Source organism: Rhopalosiphum padi, chromosome 2 (genome assembly GCF_020882245.1).
Source record: "Rhopalosiphum padi isolate XX-2018 chromosome 2, ASM2088224v1, whole genome shotgun sequence".
Lineage (NCBI taxonomy): Eukaryota > Metazoa > Arthropoda > Insecta > Hemiptera > Aphididae > Rhopalosiphum > Rhopalosiphum padi.
The window spans coordinates 55,918,715-55,938,642 of NC_083598.1; the positions used below are offsets into that span (position 1 = coordinate 55,918,715).

Genomic DNA, 19,928 nt, shown 5'->3' on the forward strand with positions numbered 1-19,928 from the left:
ATATATTTAATATTGGTTTTAGACTTCTAGTATTATTTTATTATTCTACTTGTAATATTATTAAAAATTAAAAGTTATTGATAAATTCATATCAATTAGTAATTACTAAAAAAATTCTAAATCACCATAATCTCCATATATTCCAAAACCAATATATTATGAACTTTTTATTATACAATTTTGAATAACTCAAAAACTAATGGCTCAAAATTTGACTTTGATATTAAACAATTTTCAAAAAAATAGCCGCAAAGTAGTTTATGATAGAAATGGTAAATCAGTCTGTATAATATATTTATATGTACAATACATATAGTTACTGTGTATAGTTCTTTAGATTATCTAGGTTTCAATGTCATTATGTGCAATATATAAGACACTATTTAGTCTTTTATCTATGTAGACTAGTATTGAGTATCAGATATTTTTTGGTTGAAAATATATTTTCATACCCTAATTTTAGACGTTTTTAGTTTTTTACCAACTTTTTCCTATGCAATAAACATATAAAATCAACTTTTTCGCCTGGAACGTGAAAAACGTGTCTCCGAAATTCGTTAAGTTACTTTACTTCACTTTCGGAGGGGAAAAAAAGGTATATACGGTTTCTCATTTTCATATTTTACACTGCCATAAATGTTACCCGCCAATATTATACTATAACTATACTGCAGCATACTATTGTACTACTGTGTCAACTAAAAAAAAACTTCTACCTTAACGTCGTTTCACGTGCCCTCCCATTACAATAAAACGACAATTCGGTGCCGTATTTCTTATTATTTAGTTCTGAAGTAAATATTGTATACTACAATAATACGCACCCAGTGTTCATTTCACAATAAAATCATATTTTTTCATTTACGAAAAATATAAATATTTAAAAATAATGTGTGGACGTTCTACTTTGTTCCTCTATTGTCTACGAATATCGAATAAACAGATTGTTATGTATATGTATTTAATAAAATATTCATATAAAAACAACCAAACATATACTTGTGCTCTTAAAGAGCTATAAATTATCATATTATATTAAAAACTCGAAAGAATATATTTTAATATTTTATTTTTATTTTTTGAAAGAATGATAACATTAATTTTTAAATACACGTCCTTCGTCAGTTTTTTAATGAAATTAAAAAAAAAAAAACTTAAAACTAAAATAATGTCTGTATTAACATAGATAAATTTAAAAATGTTTACTTCAAAAAATTGAAAAATATTTTTAAAAATAGTTCACAAACAAATATAAATATTTATTTATTTAACTTGAAAAGCTTAATCAATAAATATTAATACTTCAAATGCGTTTTCAATTAAATGTTTGAACAAAGAGTTCAAAGGTATTCAAAGGTAATATTCTTGTTGATAATAAATGTATATTAAATACTGGAAAACAGTAGGTAAACTACTTGAAAACGGTATTGAATACTACTATTAGCTTCTACGTAGTTATATATTATAGTTATTAAATGTTAGTTATGCGGATATGAAATTGGTATTAATTAATCGGTTGACCTACATACATGGAATATTTTTTTATGAAAACATTTTTATAGTATAAACAGTTTCATAACTATTAAAATCAATTTTTTTGATTTGTATAATACTTTTCAAAATATTAATAAATCCTTTAATTACTGTTGATTACTATTAGAAAACAAAATCGGTTTCAGGGTTTTGTCAAGTATCACAAATATAATTGTTATTTATAATATTGTGTATTAATTGTGTTATTTAATTCGTTTCAGATCCTATTACCTCAGCCCATCAATTGCCCGAAAGACATTTACGATCTCATGTGCGAGTGTTGGCAGAGGGACGATAAAAGTCGTCCAAATTTCCGAGAAATACAATTATTCTTACAGCGGAAAAATTTGGGATACAAGCCCGAATGTGACCCTTAAAATATAAGCCTATAGAATCATAACAATGTGTTTGTTTAAAGCTTTACTATACCTACTATACATATTTTATATACATGTACTTACATATATTTTGAATTCCGGGCTCGTATTTCGTTACCTAACCTATGTATTTTTTTACGCGTATATTATAAACGATTGTATATGTAATATTTTGTTATAAAATGTAAATATCATTTTTACCGAGTTTTTGAATAATTTAAGTTTTACGTATAATTTTTAGCATTATCATACGAAATATCGCTTCCAGGCATATTGACTAGGCATTATAGTGAGACTAAGAACGGTGATCGCCGGACCTATTGTATTTTTGTATACAGTTGGCGATCACCGTAAAATATTATAATTAACGTGTGTAACATATTTAGTGGTAAAATACATTTTTCATAAGTGTTAATTAGAATCGATCGATCGTGTAGTTGTCGTCATAGGTATATAGTGTATAACAGTAATTTATAGTTTTGAACCAATTATAATACACAATAGTTGTATCCATATATAACATAATAACGTTCACGAACATGTATAGGCTCTCGTCACTATATTTTAGTATTTTGCAAAGTATACAGCGCTGTATACATTACATTATACTGTATTAATATATAAAATCAAAATATAGATTAACGTCCTTCATTGAAATAATTTATCGATGAACTTAGTTGTTACAATATAATATACTTTGGTACCCCGTTAAAACACTCCGATACACTATTCTTCGTAGTTGCCGGATACATCGTAACTAGAATAAGAACAATTATTCTTAAATTAGCATAAAAAAAGTAATTATTCCCTTAAAAATATAAAGAAAAAACGTATAATAAAAATTGTCAATTTTTTTTTTAGAATAAATCAAAAGACTATATGTTATTCAAAATGATAATATTTACTTTTGAGTTTTTGACGTATATATATATATATGTGTGTGTGTGTGTGTGTGTGTGTGTTTGAATTGTATGAGTACATCGTACGCTTAATAATATTTTGATAACTGTATAAAAAAATGCTCGTGTCATTTTAATATGTGTATACTGTACATTATACGTTATTATAAACGGGTTGGAAAATATACCAACGATTATCAATATAATATAATACATAACATTAAGGGAAGACGATATCACAATGGTATTAACGTACTAGTTATATCAAATTACGATATCATGTTTTCAATTGTTAACATTAAGACGTTTCTTCATATCTTTTTTGAGACGGTGGTTTTCGATGTGAACACTGTGTGCCGTGATAATATATATATATTTATATTTTTTTTTCTTACAATTTGCTCTAAATGTTTTATTTTAACGTCTATTACGTTAAAACGTATCGTATTAATCGTATGTAAATTATTACGTTTATCAGTTATTTGTATTTTAACGCATAACTATAATATTAAATTATAGAATATATAATTAATGATATTATTATGTTTAATGTATAAATCGTATTTATGGTGCTAAAATCGATATATCACACGTACGCGCATTTGACGTACGTAAACATAAAAATAGCTTGGCAAATATAAATTGGATATTTTTATTCGCCCAGATGGATTTACTATTTTTTTTTCTTTCGTTCCGGTACTCTATTTGTCATTTTTATAATATTTTACACGAATCATAATTTTTAAATGTTAACTATTAAGGACAACAATTGATTAAAAACTATACCATACTCATACTATCAATAATACTACTATTACATTACTAACACCACGAATATAACTTTAACTACTTACCACTACTATTACTACAACTAATTAACAATTACTATACAAATACGTACGTTACTATTATAGTTATTATATCATATTATGTAATGCAGTTAGGTATCTACATAGGTATGTCGTTGTTCGATTTTCGTGTAATCCAATTATTATTATAACGAATATAGTATCTAGTCATTTAACGTTATCATTAGTCCTATATAATATATTTGATTGATATTATTTTCATAAACGTATATTATATTATATATTAATTATTGTATAAGGGAAATTAAAAATAAGTTTTATAATAAAAGTGTGACTCATATAATATTATAATCATAAAAAAAATGATCTATATATATATATATGTATAATATTATTAAAATGTATAGAAGCTCAGGGTCACTGAAATATGGTAGTTATAGAGATAGACTATAGTAAGTAACATGTCAAAATCACACTATTAACATATTTATAATAGTATTACTCGTCCATAAAGGAAAAACATTCATGAGAAAATAAGAGGTTGTTAATATTATATAACATGTTCTGCATATGTATTGTTTCATTGTCTCATTTTGGAAAATGAATTTATAAATATTACTGAATTTACTGTGTTTTTTTTTTTTTTTTATCAAAAGCTATCATTGAACTATTGATGTAAACTGCTTTTAATGTTAATGCTACTATTTGTGAATTAAAAAAAAATATATATGTAATTTTTAAGTTTATATTATACATAATATTATATATTCTATTCTATACACAGTGAAAGTATATAGGTACCTATAGTTTGCAGTACATATTATAATAGTCGGTCTTATTAAAAATGCTTTATGTAATAAAATAAGAAACTATTATTTGTTTGTGATTAGAAGATATACGAGATATGCTCACGTAGTGAATTTAATATTTTAACAATTTAAATAATGTAAATGATACAAAAGTCCGTATTGTAATGAAAATATGTTCAACGTTGTAAAACCATAAGAAAAAGAAAGTATCCTATCACTGTTTTCGATTAATTTTTTTTGTTATTTTAAGCATTTAATTAATTTGTCTTACTCGTGTACGGTTTTTATTCTCAGATTGTCGTGGTAATCATTGACTCGCGTCCGAAAAATAAATGATATTGATATTACTTTCGTTCTATTAATTTTAAATCGTTGATATTTCATAACGTTATGAATACGCGTTATATAACTACATATTTCCAAATCAAAACGGTTTTCTATTTTTTGGATATTATATAATGATTTTTGTTTGGTGTAATAATTTGCTCAAAACGGACGACACGAAAAAAATATACACCCCAATCTTCGTCAAGATAATAATATCATTATATTATGCAGATTAGGTATCTCTGTTCTATTAACATTGGAGATTGTCTGGAATAAAAAAGGGCCATCGTATTTACTATAATTATGTATCGTGTATAGATTAATTTTTTTTGTAAAAGACCACGAAATATTATAATATTACATTATTACCCATAAAGTATGCGCAGAAAATATAAATTTTCAACGGTACCTACTCGAATGATGATAACATAACAAGTATAACGATATAATGATTGTATGATTTAATATGAAAAGCCGAAATCGATAATAATAATTTTATATAATATGCACTCCGTTTCGAGTTCTTTATTACACGATGTCAGTGAACCAGGCATGAACGGATTATTATGATAAAAATAATAATAGTAATATCAATATTTTAAAATTATATTGTAAGAATACTGCGTTTCAATGTCATGGCCAACCATATTGTTTTGAGTAAGGATCAATGATTGAAAATCTACGATACCTACGGTACCTACTCACACTGATACGTCAAACTCACATAATCGCTAATTTTAGATTGATTTTATAAACACCGATATTAACATATTTTTATTTGAAAAAAAAACCTTTTGCCACATTACTACTGGTAATATACCACGGTTAAATCGTATTCATATGACTCGTCGTCGTAGTTACCGTTTAATGTTCATAGAACTACCGTATTTCAATTTTAATATTACATCACATATACGCACGCATAAAAACTTTAGCCTCAAGGAAATAGGTGTAATATATAATATTATATTGACCTGCGAAATCGATCGCGAGTTGGCCGACTAAGAATCACCCCGAGAACGTAGTACCCCCATAATAATATTATAATACCGTAGAAAGTACACAAATAAATACGATTTGTTTTTAATTATTTGTACGCTTTCTCCGCTAAAAATAGTAGATAATCTCACTATCAGTTTATCGCCTCCATTCGGTAAGTCTCAGGATATCTCATATTTGTATACAATTGTCTTATTATTATAATTATCTATTAGCAGCTTATGTTATTTTTTCTATACAAAAATCAATACAGCCACTTATGAAAAAATATATCTGAAGCTTTGTATAATAATATACTCATACTGTTTGAATTTGCTTCACGATAACCTACTCCCGTTCGTGTCAAAATCCTAAAGAAGTAGTATCATCACAAAACCCATTATAAGTAGGTAAATAGTTTAATGTATTTTTTTTTTTTTTTTAGTTCTTAAAATAACTTATCCATTAACCATCCCACTGCTGTGAGTTGTGACCACTGACGTAATTCCACGATCTTATATAGTTACGTTTGAACACGTACGGAAATGAAACAAGTCTTTATTATTTCGTAACTATACTTTCGTGTTTATTAAGTCTCGTGCATCACTATAAACAATCGACTGTTTGTTCCGACACGATTTCGGCATTTTGTAAAACATATTATATTATAACATTTTTTTTTTTTAATAATAAACATAAATCGTACGTGGTCCATATACTTACACCATTCGTGGTTTGGTACCAAAATATTACCTATATACTACTATTACACTTATTTATAATTCAATATTATTATTATATGTAAAATAATGCGTGTGACTGAATGTATAATTTGTTGACAATATCTTCTGTATAAATACCATTTAATAATATTACTATGTTCGTCAAGAAAACTGTTGATGATTATTTATGTAACAATTCAAACTATACAGAATAAGGAATAATAATTATTATTATATTGTATTGTGTAACTATTAACTGTAATATTATAGTACTAAATACTATAAGAAAGTTTTTTTACGTTGTTTTTGTATTATCTCTGTGATTTATTTCTTTTTCTTTTTTTTAAAGAAACATATTTTATTATTTGTAATGTACAGGTCATGTCTATTGTCTTTACAATAAGTTGTCAAATATATAAAATGCTTTCATATACATTTGATGTGTTAATGATTTAAAAAACAAAGATTTTTTTCAACCAATTATATGAACCTTTCATGTATACCTACTATTTACTGTTTAGTAAAATAAAAAACAAAAATACAGTTAGTATACAAGTAACCTTAGATATTAAAAAAAATTACCTCATTAAAGCGGTATTAATGTGGTACGTGTATAAAAAAGGTATAAGTAATATAACTAAATTAAAACCATTTATAGCTATGTTTGTAAGTATACGATATACAATAATACTTGTGTATAATAAATTACAATCAATACAACAAATATATATTACGTCATTTCAGAATTAAAAGGTTCTAAAACAAATATTTTGAAAAACCATTTTCTTGAATAAAATTAGTTAATGTCTATTAATTGTTGTGTAATTTAAGCTAAAATTTGTATCGATCCGTTAATTGTTTAATTGGATATAAAATATGTAAAGGTTCTAAATCATTACTCATAAAATATGAATATCCGTTAGGTACAATCATGTTATTTTAATCAATAATAATCAAGAATGAAATAGTGCTAAATGGTCTTAGGATTTTGGGTATACTATCATAGAATAAAAAGTTACTGTAATAATTTGGTTAAAGAAATTATTATTTTGCTATAGAAAAATATTATTTTTGTATGCGCTACCTACTTATTGTGTTATAACACTCAAGTAATAAAACTTAATATTTTATATGACGTAGTGTGGAAATTGAAGATCTAATAATATATTATGTAATTCACACTTTGCAATTTATATCCACTATATAGAAAACACGATTTAAACCAGATTCAAAGTTTTCTAGCTAAATTAATAATATATCTTTTTAGGATAAAAATGTTCTAACTAAATAAATATCTTATATTTTCAGAATTAAAAAATTCTACACATATAACCTTTTAATTCTTAAAAATAATATTTTATTTATTTTTATTATTTACTCGATCAATAATTGCGATAAAAACTAATTTCAGGTAAATTTATATAACATGGAACTTACTTGATACTTTATCAAGTTTTCGTAATTTTAGAACTTATGGTAAAAAAATGTATTGAATTTCGTTAAATAACACAAACTCCAGAAACAATATGAAAATATAATACGTATGTTATATCTACTTCTACTACACGACTACACCTATAGGCTATAATTTGACACATGTACCTGCTCCAGTTAGTCGCCCACACAGAAGAACTTATGACATAACTACCCGCTGTAATGCTGATAAGCAAAAGTGTTGCGTAATATTGTTAATTAAATAAAAAAAAATTCTTAAATGTTTTGTAAAATCACAGTACTTTTTAAACTATAGTTTAGATAATCTAAACATTAACTAACTAAAGTAAAATGCAATAAAATTGTGAATACTGTTAAAGTTGTTATATTTTAAAATTAATAAATAATTATGTGGCATTTGAGCAAAGGCCTCTTATATTTTTTAGAAACTTTAAAAATTGTTTTAGTCTGAATATTTATGTTTAAAATTATCCTACAGTCTATGACTTGTCCCAGTGTCACCAACGATTTTTATGCATATTATGGTATATAAGTTACATGAGAGTAAAAATCACCTGTTACACTGGAATACCAAAACTTAAATATTTTTTTTCTCAATAATTTTAATAAGAATAAATTACATTTTTTTCTTATTCTCCTTTTATCGAAAATGACAGTATTATAAGATAAGCAGAATGTAAACACTAGGGGGCGTTGCAGTAATATAGTGACATGAGAAATCAGCCAATTTTAAATTTATAAAATATTTTTTTATAATACCATGGTATATATTCTTTACTTTGAATTCAATATTTAAATTGACAGTCAAATTTGATTCATCATATAATATAATATAGTACATATACTATACAATAAGAGTTTGAGCTTTATTTAGAATTTGAATGCATCTTAGTGCATATCACAGTGATATATCCATAATATGGTCTTCTCAAGTTGGAATAAACCAACGAGCAGAATTTGTGCTGCCATCTAGTCTATATAATAAATGCATGTATGTTACGAACAATTTAATATCGCCAATAGATGGTTATCATTGACGCTCAAAACAAATAATAATTATATGACTATTTATATATACAAAACATAAGTGTTGCATTACTTGTAAAAAAAAAATATTATTATGATATAATTTTGTTGTACCAATTGTCTAATCTATTAGTTCACTAAAATTGAATATTTCAATAATAGGCCACCGAATATTTTTTATAAAGGACCACTATAGATTCATTTAACTTTTAGTGATTGTTTAATGTTTGTGCAACTCCAGCATAAGATTTTCAATTAGTTTCGCTTTACATCATTATGACATATAATTTTATAAATTGATTTACAGTTTATAAATTTATATGAATATTAAAATATTTGAATGTAATAGTTATAAAACGTTGTTATTTATTTAAAAAACATACTTATACAAATTATATTAGTGAGTTTAATCCGTAATAAAAATAACATTCAAAAACTAGTAAAAGTTATTAATAAAAGTCGTTGGTAGTTGAATGATAGTCACTATTGTTACGTATTTGAACTTGTCGACCAAATTTTACATTTTTGTCATCCGTTTATTATAAAATATTAATTTATTATGAACGACCTTATTATGCTTATCTATTTTGATAATTATATTACGTATGTTGTGGGGATAAGCTGATATGGATGATAATCATAATAATATTATGATCATGTGTGTATAAGGTACTAAAATAAGCGTATTCAAACCTAAATATCAAGTGACGCCTATAACAGCGTTTTGCGCCCCTTTGTTTATTTAGGCCTTCTAAGTCGAGCAAATTATAATGATAATTTTGATTTTTTTACTTTTATAATATACTTTAGTAATACTATCTGATCTTGAATGACATTGCCCGTGGATTAACCCTGATTTAAGCTCTAATAAATGTATAATATTAGGCTTCACAAATTGTTAACACAGTCATTGGGTGGTTTTGACAAAATAAAAAATACAAGTCTAAAATTAAATCCAATTACAATGACTATTTTATTATATGTAAACAGCCGTTACCCAATATAAATAAAAGTTTTTTTTTCATGAGCCGAAAAATCTCCATGTGAGCCCGTCTTTACAATGTAAAATTATAAAATTAGGTTTTAGATAGTTACAAGCGCGTAGCCAGAGTTCTGGATGTTAACCCTCCCCCCCCTCTCGTCGGTAATATAAATATATTATCCAAAAATAATTATATGCTAAAAATGGTCCAGATTAGGCCAAGAAGGATTATATTTTTCGTGTATTTTGTTTAAAGAAATATTCAAAAGTTAAACGTATTTTATAATACATTAATGTGACCGAATGACTTCATGAAATATTTAGTTAAAATACCTTCCTTTAAAAAATCTTGGCTACGCGTACCTATGCATCCTTAGGAATAGGATTGTACCAAATTCCACTTACGTTTTAAATTAAATTGCCTTTTATTAATATAGATATAACAACTATAACAATAATAATAAGTAATAACTTATTTTAGAAAATAATACGGGCTGGAGGGATCAAATTTTTGGGTTTTAATCGTTGCAAAATATCAGAAGGTGCTTAGCGACACCTAGCCGACAATGGGTACTACTTGTAATACAAACATGTTTTTACATCATCCCCAACTCATATATAAAACCTATTAATATTATAAAAAGTAATTGTTACCAAGCGGAATTGATATGATTTATAATATTGTAGTTAGGTGTATTGCGTATATTAATTATATTGTTTATGGAGAACAAATAATCAATCAATGGAAAATCAAAATACCAAGAAACCCTGCTATGTATTACAGCAAAAACCAGCCTGCAACACCACGTAACTCTGGACACCAACTTACTATCGAATTGACTTTTTGTAATGCATTTCTTAATAAGGAATGTATTAAAGTTATATTATTAAATGTATGAATTAGCCTTTTGGTTAATATTAACGTATCATATTTATGTAATTTATAATGCATGTCCTGCTGAGGAATGACATATTATATTAAAATTATTCGTGCGTTGGTATATTTCGATATTTAGTAATAATTGTAGTCTGTTACTTTGATATACACTACAAATATTAAACATAAAAATAAAGATGTACAGCAATCTGTAATCTAAAGTGTTCCTCATTATCATAAAATACAGATATATGACGTAAATGTTTTATGCGCGTAATTACTTTAGATACATTTAAAATGTAATATTTTGTTTCTTTAAAATAATAAAATAAAATTTATTTGGTAAGTATGTTATAGTAAAAAATAATCCACTCATCAAAGAGCTTTTGAAATTAGTGATTTATTTTTATTTTTATTTTTAATGCTACTTGAAATACAGTGAGTTCCGCTTAATTTGATCACTGGTTTACAGAATCAACCGTTTATTAAAATCAAAATTGAAAATCCTAAACCAGATCTTATGTTACTAATGAATCAACCTTTTATTAGAATCACTAAGTACCGGATAATTGAATCATTTTTAAGAATATTATATCGTTTTAATGGTATTTCAAACTTTCACTAAAAAGAAACAAGAATTGTTTTGTAAAAGTTAAAAGGAGCTATTCAAAAATATGGTGATAACGATACTTTTCAGTTGTTTCAAAATGAACAGGAGCAATTCACATACATGGTACATATTTGGTACATTACTATTTATTTAATTTTAAATAATTTAAAATCATGTATATATTAATATATTATATTAATTGAATATGGATTTTAATTTCAGGCTAATATGAAAATGAAATTAATAGATTCTCAAGTACAATAAAAAATAGATAGTTTCTATACTTTAATGTATTTTGTAATTTTAAACATAATAAATTATATAAACTCATCAATAAAGAAAAATGATTTATGGAATCAACCGGTTAATATAATCAAAAGGATTGGAACCAATGTGATCACTTTAGACGGAACTCACTGTAGTTCAATAATATATTATATTTGTTAAATATGCAGTTTGCATATGCATATATTTTGTGCATACATTACATGATAGTCTATACGATACAAGTTTGTGGTTTTTGACATTTTCAAAGAGAAGTTTTGTTTTTTACTAAAATCAACTCTTCAACATAAAATATTGTAAAAGTAATATTCAGGACGGCAATAATATAATAAAATACAAATAAGTCACTGAAAAGTTAATAGATTAGGTTAGGTTATTAAACTAAGTTAGAGTGTTTACCCTTTGCAGAAGAAATTACTTTCCGAATCCAAACTTTGTGTTTCTAAGTTTATTTATTTATTTTATTTATTTATGCTTCTGTAAATACATCTACACTGGTAATTGAATTCACTAGTTATCTCTTTACTTTTTGCATAATTAATAAGATATGTTCGTCACAGCACATTCTGATTTTAAAGTTAAATTTTGTGATTTTACTCTTGAGTTCAGTATTATTTACCTTTTTTGAAATAAGATGACAGATTCCCTTTTTACTAAGTGTATATATATATTATTATACACTATATCGTGTATCGTACCCATTCTACGTTCTGGTCCATTTTCGTGTTAGGTAAATTTTTTTAAAAATCACATAACTACATGATATGGATAAAATTTCAAGAAAACACCGGAATTTCATCCACATTTTTTAGATATGTCAAGTAAAAAAATTGCGCGAGTAGTCAGTATAGAGTATCACTCTGATGTAGGTACATACAGTGCAGCTATCGAGTGTACTCCATCACTGTAATGTTTGTGTTAAATTTGAATTTAATGATTAACCAATAACTATGTATATTTTATAGTTTATAGTATTTCTATAAAAAAAATATTTTGAGCAGAGACCGTCTAACTTCTTGGTTATTACGGCTATGTATTAAATAATTTTATTGTTTTAATAATGATAATAAAACAAAAAAAAAATAATAAAAAAAGTTCGTTTTTTCTTCTCAATTATTATAATTATATATGTATGTTAAAAAATACTAAATTTCTATTATTAACCAACTAAAGTAAAAACTATAGATTTATTAAAACAAATGTTATAACATATTTTTTTTAAATAAACATAGTTTCAATTAACTGCGCATTATCTCAAAAACATCTGAATACAAATACACATCTTTTAGAATGAATACTCATGGTTTTAATTATTATATGTATGTTAAAATTATACATATTGTATTAAAATCTCACTATAAATTGACTATTTAAACCCTCATTATGTATTATGATGAAAAGTACTAAACTACTAAAGCAATAAGTATAATGTTTAAAATTAAAAATTATGAAGAACAAATCAACGAATAGCCTGTTATTATAGCTCTATATAGCCTATTTTTATACTGTAAACAGTGTAACAGTGTAAACTAAATCATTTTTTTTTTTTGGAATTCTGAGTTTATTTAAAAATCAAATTTATATAAATAATTCAATATGGTATTAAAATAATTGTGCAAGATGAAGGAAATATAGTTATTACGTGGTTAATAACATTATTATGATAATGAATGATTAATAAAATAATCGATATTGTATAGTAACTATCGATAGCTAATAACGCCTGCATTTAAACCTAAAATGATCAAATAAATATAGATAGATATATATAATAATAATACATTGTGTGTATCGCATTACTCGGGATGTCGGGCGCATTGAACAGACAATTTGACTAAATTTATGCGCAGAGCAGCACATTGATCAAATAACACACAATGGTAATAATATATTATAACGTCTAATCGAATTGTCAGCATGTCTACCATCTGCAGCTGATTTAACTCGACACTCGGTGTACGTACATCATTAGCTGAGAACGTAATAATGTACGTATAGCTAGCTGAAGGGTATTTCTAGTTGAAAGTGTTGTTGAAGAAAAATGTATAATATAATAATGTGTTGCTTGAAGATTTAAATAGTTTAAAAGTTTTATAAGTAGTATTGAAAGACTAATTATTATTGTATCACGAGTATACCATATTTTAGGAAATTACAGAGCCTATTTCAACTTCCGTTATTGCAGGCAGCAGCCTGGATGGTATGATAATATAATATAATAAATAAATAAACAATGATGATGTATAATACTCGTATAATATAATAATAATAAATAATATTATAATAATATAATCTATAATATACTTATATAGATAATTGTATAAAATGTAACAGATGTATGTTGTAATTGTTGTATAATATTTGTTTGTATATTTATACACTATATCGATTATTATATAAATCAGTTAGTTTTGATTGAGTGCAGAAAAGGGTATTGCTACACTCAAAACTATATATCGTTTTGGTGCATAAAATATTTTATAACCACCCGGTGATTCGCCAATTCACCATTCGTATTGGTGTGTAATTCGCATTGCCATCACCTCTATAATATGTATACCAGTCGTGTCGTGCGACGAGCTCGTGTTTTTATCGGTGACGCATCGGTTCGTTGTCACTTGTCAATACGACGGTCAGTTTTATGCACTTTCACCGAACAACGCATCACGGCAAAATCGCGTGTACTCGCCAGTGCAAACGCAGACCGGTCACCTTGCAATTGTTCCGTATAAGATACTGCCGTTATGCATATTGTTATATGTGTGAATGTGCTGACCATAACGTAATATCATATCATATATCTATATTAATAATGACAATCAGTGGCCGGTATATTAATATTGTTGTAATTCGTCTTCGTTATCGGCGCAGGCAGTCGTAATTCAACGGGTATTTGGTTGCGAACTACACGGCCTTTGATTCGATTTTATGCTACTGAGCATGGGCAGATTCGGTCGTTGTAAGCCGAGTAAGCCGTGATAGTGTTCACGATGCACGAAATGAGTGAGCCGTCTCACGCAGACGATGGAATAAAAAATCTTCACGCTATATTCCGATATAAGTACGCAATTGCACATGTATATAATATAATGTGTTCAAAAGCAATTGTATCGAAATAAGATAAAAAGTGACAGTAACTGAATATAGTCGTATTTGCATTTAACCTAAAAAACTAAAAATGCGTATTTTTAAGACGGACGCGTACACGCGATGACTCTAAAAACGTGGTAGCCGTTACGAGGGACCTTCGGACCTTCCGCCCAAATCAAAAAATTTCAGAAAATCCAAATTTAAACTGCCTAAGTACGGTAAAAACCGTTTTTTTGAAAAAAACTCGTTTGCACGTTTTCGGGATGAAGGATTTATTTTTCGACTCTGAAACTTTACACGCATCGTCAGTGGGGTCGCCAAAACGGTTTCCGCGCAAAAAAACATTAAAAAATCAAAATTTTTATTTTAGTCTACGGCCGCCCACGGCCCCTGTGTATTATTTGACGTTTTTCACCTAAAAAACTAAAAATGCGTATTTTAAGGACGGACGCGTACACGCGATGACTCTAAAAACGTGGTAGCCGTTACGAGGGACCTTCGGACCTTCCGCCCATATCAAAAAATTTCAGAAAATCCAAATTTAAACCGCCTAAGTACGGTAAAAACCGTTTATTGGAAAAAACTCGTTTGCAAGTTTTCGGGGTGAAGGATTTATTTTTCGACTCTGAAACTTTACACGCATCGTCAGTGGGGTCGCCAAAACGGTTTCCGCGCAAAAAAACACTAAATAATCAAAATTTTTATTTTATTCTACGGCCGCCCACGGCCCCTGTGTATTTTTTGACGTTTTTCACCTAAAAAACTAAAACTGCGTATTTTTAAGACAGACGCGTACACGCGATGACTCTAAAAACATGGTAGCCGTTATGAGGGACCTTCGGACCTTCCGCCCATATCAAAAAATTTCAGAAAATCCAAATTTAAACCGCCTAAGTACGGTAAAAACCGTTTTTTTGAAAAAAACTCGTTTGCAAGTTTTCGGGGTGAAGGATTTATTTTTCGACTCTGAAACTTTACACGCATCGTCAGTGGGGTCGCAAAAACGGTTTCCGCGCAAAAAAACATTAAAAAATCAAAATTTTTATTTTATTCTACGGCCGCCCACGGCCCCTGTGTATTTTTTGACGTTTTTCACCTAAAAAACTAAAAATGCCTATTTTTAAGACGGACGCGTACACGCGATGACTCCAAAAACGTAGTAGCCGTTACGAGGGACCTTCGGACCTTCCGCCCATATCAAAAAATTTCAGAAAATCCAAATTTAAACCGCCTAAGTACGGTAAAAACCGTTTATTGGAAAAAACTCGTTTGCAAGTTTTCGGGGTGAAGGATTTATTTTTCGACTCTGAAACTTTACACGCATCGTCAGTGGGGTCGCCAAAACGGTTTCCGCGCAAAAAAACACTAAATAATCAAAATTTTTATTTTATTCTACGGCCGCCCACGGCCCCTGTGTATTTTTTGACGTTTTTCACCTAAAAAACTAAAACTGCGTATTTTTAAGACAGACGCGTACACGCGATGACTCTAAAAACATGGTAGCCGTTATGAGGGACCTTCGGACCTTCCGCCCATATCAAAAAATTTCAGAAAATCCAAATTTAAACCGCCTAAGTACGGTAAAAACCGTTTTTTTGAAAAAAACTCGTTTGCAAGTTTTCGGGGTGAAGGATTTATTTTTCGACTCTGAAACTTTACACGCATCGTCAGTGGGGTCGCAAAAACGGTTTCCGCGCCAAAAAACATTAAAAAATCAAAATTTTTATTTTATTCTACGGCCGCCCACGGCCCCTGTGTATTTTTTGACGTTTTTCACCTAAAAAAACTAAAAATGCCTATTTTTAAGACGGACGCGTACACGCGATGACTCCAAAAACGTGGTAGCCGTTACGAGGGACCTTCGGACCTTCCGCCCATATCAAAAAATTTCAGAAAATCCAAATTTAAACCGCCTAAGTACGGTAAAAACCGTTTTTTTGAAAAAAACTCGTTTGCCAGTTTTCGGGGTGAAGGATTTATTTTTCGACTCTGAAACTTTACACGCATCGTCAGTGGGGTCGCCAAAACGGTTTCCGCGCAAAAAAACTTTAAAAAATCAAAATTTTTATTTTATTCTACGGCCGCCCACGGCCCCTGTGTATTTTTTGACGTTTTTCACCTAAAAAACTAAAAATGCTTATTTTTAAGACGGACGCGTACACGCGATGACTCTAAAAACGTGGTAGCCGTTACGAGGGACCTTCGGACCTTCCGCCCATATCAAAAAATTTCAGAAAATCCAAATTTAAACCGCCTAAGTATAGTAAAAACCGTTTTTTTGAAAAAAACTCGTTTGCAAGTTTTCGGGGTGAAGGATTTATTTTTCGACTCTGAAACTTTACACGCACCGTCAGTGGGGTCGCCAAAACGGTTTCCGCGCAAAAAAACACTAAATAATCAAAATTTTTATTTTATTCTACGGCCGCCCACGGCCCCTGTGTATTTTTTGACGTTTTTCACCTAAAAAACTAAAAATGCGTATTTTTAAGACGGACGCGTACACGCGATGACTCTAAAAACGTGGTAGCCGTTACGAGGGACCTTCGGACCTTCCGCCCATATCAAAAAATTTCAGAAAATCCAAATTTAAACCGCCTAAGTACGGTAAAAAACCGTTTTTTTGAAAAAAACTCGTTTGCAAGTTTTCGGGGTGAAGGATTTATTTTTCGACTCTGAAACTTTACACGCATCGTCAGTGGGGTCGTCAAAACGGTTTCCGCGCAAAAAAACACTAAATAATCAAAATTTTTATTTTATTCTACGGCCGCCCACGGCCCCTGTGTATTTTTTGACGTTTTTCACCTAAAAAACTAAAAATGCGTATTTTTAAGACGGACGCGTACACGCGATGACTCCAAAAACGTGGTAGCCGTTACGAGGGACCTTCGGACCTTCCGCCCATATCAAAAAATTTCAGAAAATCCAAATTTAAACCGCCTAAGTACGGTAAAAACCGTTTTTTTGAAAAAAACTCGTTTGCCAGTTTTCGGGGTGAAGGATTTATTTTTCGACTCTGAAACTTTACACGCATCGTCAGTGGGGTCGCCCAAACGGTTTCCGCGCAAAAAAACATTAAAAAATCAAAATTTTTATTTTATTCTACGGCCGCCCACGGCCCCTGTGTATTTTTTGACGTTTTTCACCTAAAAAACTAAAAATGCGTATTTTTAAGACGGACGCGTACACGCGATGACTCTAAAAACGTGGTAGCCGTTACGAGGGACCTTCGGACCTTCCGCCCATATCAAAAAATTTCAGAAAATCCAAATTTAAACCGCCTAAGTACGGTAAAAAACCGTTTTTTTGAAAAAAACTCGTTTGCAAGTTTTCGGGGTGAAGGATTTATTTTTCGACTCTGAAACTTTACACGCATCGTCAGTGGGGTCGCCAAAACGGTTTCCGCGCAAAAAAACATTAAAAAATCAAAATTTTTATTTTATTCTACGGCCGCCCACGGCCCCTGTGTATTTTTTGACGTTTTTCACCTAAAAAACTAAAAATGCGTATTTTTAAGACGGACGCGTACACGCGATGACTCTAAAAACGTGGGTAGCCGTTACGAGGGACCTTCGGACCTTCCGCCCATATCAAAAAATTTCAGAAAATCCAAATTTAAACCGCCTAAGTACGGTAAAAACCGTTTTTTTGAAAAAAACTCGTTTGCAAGTTTTCGGGGTGAAGGATTTATTTTTCGACTCTGAAACTTTACACGCATCGTCAGTGGGGTCGTCAAAACGGTTTCCGCGCAAAAAAACACTAAATAATCAAAATTTTTATTTTATTCTACGGCCGCCCACGGCCCCTGTGTATTTTTTGACGTTTTTCACCTAAAAAACTAAAAATGCGTATTTTTAAGACGGACGCGTACACGCGATGACTCTAAAAACGTGGTAGCCGTTACGAGGGACCTTCGGACCTTCCGCCCATATCAAAAAATATCAGAAAATCCAAATTTAAACCGCCTAAGTACGGTAAAAACCGTTTTTTTGGAAAAAAACTCGTTTGCAAGTTTTCGGGGTGAAGGATTTATTTTTCGACTCTGAAACTTTACACGCATCGTCAGTGGGGTCGTCAAAACGGTTTCCGCTTAAAAAAACACTAAATAATCAAAATTTTTATTTTATTCTACGGCCGCCCACGGCCCCTGTGTATTTTTTGACGTTTTTCACCTAAAAAACTAAAAATGCGTATTTTTAAGACGGACGCGTACACGCGATGACTCTAAAAACGTGGTAGCCGTTACGAGGGACCTTCGGACCTTCCGCCCATATCAAAAAATATCAGAAAATCCAAATTTAAACCGCCTAAGTACGGTAAAAACCGTTTTTTTGAAAAAAACTCGTTTGCAAGTTTTCGGGGTGAAGGATTTATTTTTCGACTCTGAAACTTTACACGCATCGTCAGTGGGGTCGCCAAAATGGTTTCCGCGCAAAAAAACACTAAATAATCAAAATTTTTATTTTATTCTACGGCCGCCCACGGCCCCTGTGTATTTTTTGACGTTTTTCACCTAAAAAACTAAAAATGCGTATTTTTAAGACGATAGCGTACACGCAATACCTCTAAAAACGTGGTAGCCGTTACGAGGGACCTTCGGACCTTCCGCCCATATCAAAAAATTTCAGAAAATCCAAATTTAAACCGCCTAAGTACGGTAAAAACCGTTTTTTTGAAAAAAACTCGTTTGCAAGTTTTCGGGGTGAAGGATTTATTTTTCGACTCTGAAACTTTACACGCATCGTCAGTGGGGTCGCCCAAACGGTTTCCGCGCAAAAAAACATTAAAAAATCAAAATTTTTATTTTATTCTACGGCCGCCCACGGCCCCTGTGTATTTTTTGACGTTTTTCACCTAAAAAACTAAAAATGCGTATTTTTAAGACGGACGCGTACACGCGATGACTCTAAAAACGTGGTAGCCGTTACGAGGGACCTTCGGACCTTCCGCCCATATCAAAAAATTTCAGAAAATCCAAATTTAAACCGCCTAAGTACGGTAAAAACCGTTTTTTTGAAAAAAACTCGTTTGCAAGTTTTCGGGGTGAAGGATTTATTTTTCGACTCTGAAACTTTACACGCATCGTCAGTGGGGTCGCCAAAACGGTTTCCGCGCAAAAAAACATTAAAAAATCAAAATTTTTATTTTATTC

At 29.5% G+C, this 19,928-nt stretch overlaps 1 protein-coding gene across 1 annotated transcript in view; it reads left to right on the forward strand.

The window, feature by feature from the left end:
* The window catches only part of LOC132919685 (discoidin domain-containing receptor 2-like), a 251,170-nt gene extending 246,396 nt beyond the window's left edge, over nt 1–4,774 (forward strand). The window contains exon 19 of the mRNA XM_060981460.1: nt 1,755–4,774. Coding sequence (XP_060837443.1) covers nt 1,755–1,910 — 156 coding nt within the window. The 3' untranslated portion in view covers nt 1,911–4,774. The remainder of the gene's footprint in view (nt 1–1,754) is intronic.
* The last annotated feature ends 15,154 nt before the right edge of the window (nt 4,775–19,928 follow it).